This window comes from Lonchura striata, chromosome 5 (assembly GCF_046129695.1).
Source record: "Lonchura striata isolate bLonStr1 chromosome 5, bLonStr1.mat, whole genome shotgun sequence".
Lineage (NCBI taxonomy): Eukaryota > Metazoa > Chordata > Aves > Passeriformes > Estrildidae > Lonchura > Lonchura striata.
Window position 1 is genome coordinate 9,819,480 of NC_134607.1, and position 8,925 is coordinate 9,828,404.

General features: G+C 43.9%; 1 protein-coding gene across 4 annotated transcripts in view; it reads right to left on the bottom strand.

Moving 5' to 3' along the window:
- The window catches only part of PTPRO (protein tyrosine phosphatase receptor type O), a 145,184-nt gene extending 138,688 nt beyond the window's left edge, over positions 1 to 6,496 (bottom strand). For 3 of the 4 annotated variants that reach the window (XR_002465792.3, XM_077783262.1, XM_021535161.3), the window contains exon 1: positions 6,243 to 6,496. Coding sequence is in view for 3 of the 4 variants with exons in the window: in XM_077783262.1 (XP_077639388.1) it covers positions 6,243 to 6,461 (219 nt within the window). In the remaining variant the exon portion in view is untranslated. The remainder of the gene's footprint in view (positions 1 to 6,242) is intronic. The other variant, XM_077783263.1, reaches the window with a different exon arrangement.
- Positions 6,497 to 8,925: the final 2,429 nt, after the last annotated feature.

Sequence of the window (8,925 nt, forward strand, 5' to 3'; positions counted from 1 at the left end):
GGTTTTTCCAGTGTCTTGTTGGCTTTTTCCCCCTTTCTCAAATTTAATATTTCTTTGCTGTTTGTAAGTGGAATGGAGCCATTCCTTTTCATTTAATAGATCAGTGAGGAGTGAAGATTTGCCATGTTCAAAGGACTTCCATATGAGCAAATAGGAAATGATCCAGAATAGCTGTGGTGCAGATAAAAGACAGAAAGCAAATTACACAAAGGGAACAAGTCTGCCTGCTTTGGGGGCTCCTCTCAGCATTGAAGAACAGCCCCTCCATGGCTGATTCTAGGGGATGTGACAAGGAAATTATTGAAAGCCCTTAAACTTGAAGGAGTTGCTGATCAGATTGACAAATTAATGATTGGGACCTACCACTCTTACTCCAAAGACTTGGCCTTCCTGTGATATAGCTGGAAATCAACACCGCTAACCTGAAGACCTGCAGGTTTATAGCACACAAAGGAGCTGCAATTGTTCAAACCCTTCTGACAAGACAAGAAGGCTCTTGTCTCATCAACCAAGAAAAGTGCTGAGGCCAAATCACTTCAAAATCACAACTGTGTAGATTGACAGGCAACCTTATCTGTTTTTACAGAGAACTTAGCAAGGAATTTAGGATTTTTATCCCCTAAGAGGTTCATATCTACAAACAGCTACCTCATATTAAATCTCTGGGCTGAAATAGAATAATATCTCAGAGTTGTTTATTTCCATTATCTCTGTTCAGCTCCTCTGAACTGCTCAATGCTTGTGCTTAAATACCATGCTCACATTTTGCCACCCCCAATATTATGTTACCTGTTCAAATATCTCACATATTTTCTTCTCATGTCCATGCTATCACCTCAAGACCAGCATACTTAAGCTTAAAACTTCTGCTAACTCTCTTCCCTGGTGCTGTCAGCTATGACACCAACTTTTCTATCACCCACACTTACTGTAAAGCATTTCTTCCCTAAATACCTGCATTCATCAAGAAGGGAGACTGCAGAGCTTGCCACACTCATTCCATCACAGCCCTGATACAAAGTGCTATCTTTATGGCAAGCCAGACACCATGCATATAATTTTATTTCTGGAACTCCCTCTAAAAGCCACCGTAATTTCCCAGCACAAGAATAAGGGGGTTCCAGAAATGCAATGCATCATGTTTGGCTTGCTGTAAAGATGGCAAACTCCTTCCCTAGGAATTGCTCCCTTCACTGGCTGCCATTCATTTGAGATTGCAGAGTGCTGAGAAAAGCAAGGTAACCTTTCTGTTTCCAGTATTTCCCATTCTCTATTCATCTGTTATACTCCATATGTGGCAGCTAGCATATGCTGCCACATTTATCTCAAAGTTTTTCCCCTTTTCAATTCTACATCGACAGAAATTTAGTAAGGAAAAAACCCAGGAAGTTACAACTCTTATGTGAAACATCTAATAAACCAGTCTCTTAATTTATATTACTGCACTTGTAGGTACTCAAGTCTGTGTAAAGATTTTAATTTCAGAATATTCTTAATATTTATTAAAGTTGTTTTTTTCTTCACGTTGCAAACAACTAAGTTTTGCCTCAAGAAGAGAATCTTTAAAACCCTGAGTAAAAAAAAATGGAATCACTAATTTACTAGAAGACTGCTCAGGATGACAATGCATACTTCTCCAATGAAAAAGGCAAATAATTTTAAAGAACACTTAGAATCAAAGTTAGCTATGAATCTTTTAAGTTCTTCAGCAAAGATACCTGCTTCCAAAGGTTTATTTTTTGACATTTATTGTCCTGACTCATATGCCTAAGTAAAAAAAATGCTCCCTTCCCTAGAGCTGAGACTGTCTGGTAAAATAAGTCTCAAAATGGATTTACACAAGGCTCTGTTCAGTTTAGCATACAATCTGAAGCTCTGTAAGGTCATTTCATGATCTGCCTGGATTGCTCTGTGTGGTGACAGCAGAAATGTAGAGATTAGTGGGATTCTCAAGTTCAGTCAGCACTTCCCAGGAGCCCTTTAATGAATTGCCATGGATCACCACAGGTAAGCCTGTTCTCAGCACAGCCCATCTCAGCCTGGATGAGGGATCACCCTTGACTGCAGCTTCTGACCCAGGTGATACAACCTAGAAATTGCCTTACTGACCCTGTGCAATCTGAGTCTGGGGCTCATAACTCCTGCAGACATGAAAGATCTTTTCTCAATGGTCCACTGTCATTTCATCACAAGGAAGTCTGCCAAAGGGTAATGGAAGACTCTTATTTCACTGGCAGAGAGGGGTTTGTAAGTGCCTGCTGCAGTTCCGTAAACATGACTTGGCACAAGCATCCTCTTCTTTGGCTTTGCCCTCCAGAATGACCCTGATCTAGATATTATCCATGAAAATGAAGATATAAGAGACAACATGATTTGTAGTAGTTTTGAGCTGAGGGTGACTGTTTGTAATTAGTTTTTTAAAAAAGAAAAGTATTTGCTTTTCCTGAGAGGATGCTTTTCTCTCCCATACAGGCTGGACAGTCCCAGAGCAGTGGTAGGAAGAAAAGACTTTTACCTCTGGGCCTGTCCCATCATGAGGATCCCTTACATTTGTTTTGCAAACAAAAATGAGCTGGAAGTGTAGGTTTGGGTCTTTCTTTATTTTATTTTGACACTAGCAGAACATGACCATGAGGAAAGAAGACAAACTTGTCTCAACCAGAGCTTCAGCTGCCATCTCTTGGAGAGAGAAGAGATGCCAAAAGGATTCCATAACAAAATTCAAATTATGTGTTCATTGCTTTTCCCAGCAGGAGGAAACAGCAGTGACACACACTGGGGCTCTCAGCTGTGAAATCAGCCTCCCTCTTAAAAAGGTTTTTCCTGCAGAAAAAGGCAGCACCCTAATGGTAAGGCTTTTACTTCAGATTATTAATTGAAAATGTATATATACCTGAAAAGTACACCAGTAGAAACAGATTTCCTTTGCTGGGTAAGGTTGAGTAAAGTCTTACAGAATCTCAGCCTCTTTGAATATATTGGCCCGTGTAAAAATGAGTTGAGAGTTCACTATGAACTACAAAAACTGATGCAGTATTGGACAAAATTCTACCCTGATAGACACAAGACGTTGTCCTTCCTAAGAGAAAGAAAGAGGGTGGTGCTGATTTAAATGAAGAGCATATGATATACAAAGACCTCAATCTCCTGGAAATAAGAGATGCATTATTTTACTTATAGAAAATTTTTCTGAAGAGTGTCATGACTGCTACTTAGCCCAGACATGGAAGCAATGTGACAACCAGTTTTCTCATTATTTTCCTACTGAGAGGCTTTCTTAGAACAACTTGGAGGTGGAACAGCTTGTAAACCATGTCCCAGCACCAGGTTTGGCTTGTTCAAGATGCTTTTGTTTTCTAATTAAGCTTTACCGTCTACCCCAGAAATAATTCAACAAAGCAACCTTAAAGCTCCCAGGTGCAAGCCACCAACAATGTGGGATATCTGACACATCAGGGACATGATCCAGAGCAGAACTTCAGCTGGCCAGAGCTCAGTGCAGTTATGACTAAGGGAAGGTTTCTAGGTTGCAGTTAGAAAATATGAGAAACTTACATCAGTCACTGGAATGAGGGAATGTGTCTACTTTTTATTCTTATTTATTTAGCTGAAGTACAGCTTTTCCTTTGGGCTGTGCTCAGCCCTGCCTTTGCCATGCCAAAATGAGATGATTACAGAGCAAGTTGCTGAAGACTCTGCCTTCCAGCCATTCTGACTGAAACAAACTAACAGAGAACACAGACCCACTGCAAAATGGCAATATTTTAAGAGATTCCTACAGCAGCAAGGTTGGAGTCTTCTCTGAAGCAAAACCCACAGCCCTGCTCCTCTTCCAAGTACTGTGAATCCATCCTGGTGTCTGAGCTTGCACACAATGCCTTTCTTCTGCTAATTTCTAAATTAGCCATCACATAAAAAAAAATGCTAAAGAATGAGAATGGTAAAGGTTTAAGATCACATTGTGGTATTTCCAAAATTAACACTATGCTCCTACCCTGGGGCACAGAAAGCATCCACATCACGCTGTTAAAGAAGGAACTAAACCTTACTAGCCCATGGGCAACTGAATCAGGCACATGGCATGCAGTGGGCAATGTTCCTGTTTGATCTCCTCTTGTCACTGACCCAGCAGCCTCAGAGAGTATAAGGAGTTGGAATAAACTGGCACTATTACTTCACACCATGAAATATTGAAAATTGGAAGACAAGAGAAGAGAGGAGAAAATGTGCTTTGAGCAGCTTTATCACTTTGCAAAGTCTGCTGATGATTTTACAAGTTGCCAGATGGGCATCAAGGCCACATCAAGCAGATTCAGCTTAGCAAGTGACATTTGGGCTGCTAACACTGAAACAGCAAGCACACAGACATCAGTTTTGCCTGTCTTCGGATTCATCAGATCAATGCCACTGCTTTCTCAATGAGATTAACTTCCAGGTGAAGCACCAATTTAATAAATCAAGTCTGGTTAATCTTAATATTGTTTCAACAGGTTGGTAGAACTAAACAGAACAAAACTGGGGAAAAGCCTTGTTTTGAAATGAGTTCTTTTTAATTATATGTCACTGAAAATAATTACACAGATTTTGAAGAATATTCAGTGAATTTCAGGCTCAGGAAAATGGTCCTCTTGTGGTGATCTAAAACAAACACTGTTTTTACTTCTCCAATTTCTCTCCTGTAACCAGATTTACTTTGACTATCACTCCAAATCTCATTTCTTTTACTGTAGTGTTCAATACCAATACAAAGATAACTAATTACAGTGGCCTTACTATCCAATGAAAGTCATAATCCAGTCATACAGGGAGATACTGATGCACCTCTATCTGAAGATGCAGCTTAACCTTCTCTCACTCTACAAAATTCTGCTAATGCTCATCAGCTTTCTTTGTCCTCCCAGTCCCAGGTTTACTCAGCTGGGGAATGATGGTTATTTCCCAACAAAATGACAACCTGGGCCCTTGGCTACCTTCATACCTTATCCAGTTACTTCAGATTTACTATTCATTTAATACAGATTTAAATTACCTATTTTCTGTCACGCTTTACCACAACAATGATAGTAAAAAAAAAAAAAAAAAAAAAAAAAACAGTACGTAAACACCTTAACTTAAAAAAAAAACAAACAAAAAAACCACAACCCGCTAGGACATAGAATAATGTACATTCCCTGATTGTGGGATAAACCAGCTACTTAAAACTGTGTGCACTTGTATGTTTATGAAAAAACTATAAACTTTCTCTTTCTACTGGGCCATAGCATACTTTTTTTTTTTTAAATGACCACAGTCCATGGAAAAAATTTTGTCTGTCTATTAGCATTTTATCTTGCATAAATGTATGTTTCAGCAGTTATGAAAATGAGACTGTTATCAGTTGATTACTCTATGTGAACAAATGCTGTGAAAGCTTCCCTTAAATAGTTCTGTCAATGCAATGTCAATTTTAGAAGCAACACCACTGCTGTTCCAGGACATGATCCTGCAAACTCTTACTCACATAGGGAGTCCTGATGATTTCCATAGAACATTTACATTTATAAGGCTCTGAAAGGTCAGGTCCTTAGTCGCAGAGCTCTGCTTAACAGTGACTGACAAATATACAACAAAGTTTTTAGCAGTGCTGAGCGCTGTTCTTTAGGGCAATGACATTTACACCCAGCAGTATTCACTTGGGCAGCACATACATTTTCTTTTAGAAGTTACACGAAGCATATTAAATACACCTAAGAAACCATGACATGAGCTAAAGCGTAAAGATGAGAAACGCCATGTGAAACGCCATATGAAACCAAGCTTGCGGTATGAGGCAGAACTTTGAAAAATGAATCCGCCGAGAAGACAGGCTGAGCTCGAAACACAGAACTGCTCAGCTGTGCCACGATAAACCCAGCACCATCCAGCATCCTCCCCTTTGTTAGCGGCATCTCCATCAGCGGGGTCCGCCGGGATGAAGGTGCGAGCGCTCGGAGGGAGCGGCCGGGCACGGGCGGTGCTGAAGGACAGCGCAGCGCTCCCCAAAACGCCGCTCGCCCTCCCCGGCACCGGCAGCGGGCAGAGGGCTCGGTGCCGCTCCCCGGGGCTGCCGCCGCTTTCGGCGGGATGCGGGAGGCAGAGGCGGCGCATCCCGCCCCGGGCTGCTCCCGCGGGGCACAAAGCGGAGCGGGCACACAAAGGCGGCGCGGAGGATGCTCGGGGCCCGCGGGAGGGGGTGCGTAGCCCTCCCCTTCCCTGGCACTTACCTTCAGCAACACAAAGAGCCAGAGGAGACAAGAGCGGGCCCCCGGGGCCCCCCGCCGGCGGCGGTCGGGCATCGGGGAGGACGGCGGCGGCCTCGGCCTGCGGGGGTGGCTGGGCAGGGGCGCCTGCTGCTCCTGTGCCCCCGGGACCCCCGGCTCTGCCCCCCGCCTCCCTCCGCTCGGCTCCGAGCCGTGCCCGGCAATGGCGAATTGCGGCAGCATCAGGCGGCCGGCAGCGGCGCCGGCCTCCCCTCGGAGCGGCGCATCCTGCTGCCCCCCGCCCCTTTTATTTGGGGTTTGCGGCGGGGAGAGGACGGGAGGAGGAGGAGGAGGAGGAGGAGGAGGAGGAGGAGGAGGAGGAGAAGGAAGAGGAGGCGACGGCGGGTGCTGTCTCCCCTCCCAGGAGTTTGGGCGATCGGGAGTGGCAGCAGCCCCCGGCGGAAGGCGAGGGCTGGGAGGTGGGAGATGGAGCCGGGAGCCGCCCTCGGGCCCGCACCGCCCTGCCCCCGGACCCCTTTGTCACAGCAGCTGCTCCCCGCTGGGAGGAAGCACAAAAAGCCATCCTGACCGCCGCTCACCCACCAGCCCTTCCCCAGCTACTGCTTTCCTGCCGCGATCGGGGCACAGAGATGCCGCCAGCATCCGCGGGTGTCTGGTGGGGCAGGGCAAGGAGCGGCCGGAGCGGCACTGGGAGGAGGCTGCAGGAGCTACAGCTGCAGGAGCTAGTACCCACAAAGTCCCTGTGGCTGTGCTCGTCTGGACAGCTCTTCAAATGTTCAAGGTACAGGGCTGAACCTGCAAGGGATGGAGACTGGAGACCTCATTCTGTCCCACAAGATACTCGGGGATACCAGGGATGCGAGGGGTACTGAGAGAACTCAGGTCACCTCCCCTGTTCTGTCTTCCCCCCACATCCCACCCAGCGAGCCTGCAGATTAATCAAAGCCATCTCCAAACACTCTTAGCAAGAGTCTTGCTTAAGATGATTTTCTCTGAGAAAAAAAAAACAAAAACAAACAAACAAAAAAAAAAAACCAAAAAAAAAAAAACCACACTTTGAGGAGCCAAAACAAAATCCCAAAGGACTTAAAGACCTTCCCCATTCAACCACCACGATGAAAACAGTCTTTCCAAAGTGAGAAACTGTGGGAACTCAAAATGTCTCTCAGACATTTTTAGAGGTTCCAGGCCTTGGTCAGAGGCATTCTAGACCCTGGCAGACAGCTGAAAAACAGCTGTGATTTTGAGTCATGGAATGAGTTACCAACTTTGGAGGTGGAACAAGCAGTCACAAAAGGTTAGATAGTATAGTAAAAGTAATTACAAAGTAGAGGGGAAATTTTTTTAGTATTGTACAGGGGGCTTTTAGCACATGTACAAGGGGGTTTTTACTTTGTACATGGGGGTCAGAAGTTCTAAGATGGAGGAAAGTGGGCTGATCCTGTTCTTCCTCCTTCTTCTTCCTTACCTCCATGTTCTTGGTGATGTTGGCACTCACAGATTGGTTTAGAGTAGAAAAGCACTTTGTAATATAGATAGTAGGTATTGGGGGAAAACTATAAACATGTAATACGTAATATATCATATAAAAGATAGCAGCAGCCCTGGGTGGGGAGAGAGAAGAAGAAGACAGCAGATAGAGAGGATGTCAGGGTGTGTGTGTGTGCCTCTGCCCAGGCCGCTGACCAAACAGCCACAGCCCAATAACATAATCTGTTAGATAACTAGCAATAAATCATCTTGAGACGGAACAACAAGAGACTGCGGAGTTTTTCTTTGGAAGCACAGGTTGGAGGAGGAATTTCACCACCATATGAGACCCCAGAGCAAGGCTGGGGTTCTCACAAGAAACTACCTCAGAATCCCTTTTGTCACAAACCACACTCTCACTCACACCAGTATAAATTAGGATGTATCTTTGGTAACACTACCAGAGCTATAACAAAAACAAAATATAATTGCCAGTGTAATAAACAGCTGTGTCTGTTCAGAGCAACTTTGGGTCTAGGTGTACTGCCATTACTTAGAGTAATGGGTCACTCACTCTTCCTTCAAAAAATAAAGTAGTGGCTAAAAGTAGATCCTGGGATGGTTTTCAGATTTTCTAAATCATTTAGGCAAGATGAACTCTATCACAGTCTCATGGGAACGTCCTTTAAATCAAACAATTACAAAGCTTTTTTCTAACAGCACTGCTAAATTGGACAATAATGAATCTGTGTTTCAGAGACCTGCCCAGCTTATACATGGCATATTTTTGATTTTCTTATAATTTGGACACTCAGTCAACAAAAGCTTGATTTCAAAGTGGCCAAAGCCAGAGAGGGATGTGCTGAAATGGGCCCTTGAGCAAAGATTTGCAATACTTGATGGGGATTAATCCAGAAAGCGAAAGAGAAATACGGGTCCTGTGTAGACATTGGCACAAAGCCTAAATATAGAAATCCAAAAGGCAAATGTTATCCACATGTTCATTTATAAGAAGCTGTGGGCATTAAAGATGTACTCAATGCTATCAGTGAAGGACACAGACTTCTCTTGGGTATTCACTACTCTGTTAGTGTTTGAGGCATTATCTGAAACTGGTATACAAGGGGTTAATCATAGCTAAATTTCCTTCAGTATTCATGTTTAGGATGAAGAGAGGTTATCTGAAAGACAAAGATGTGAATTTCTTTAGGAAACC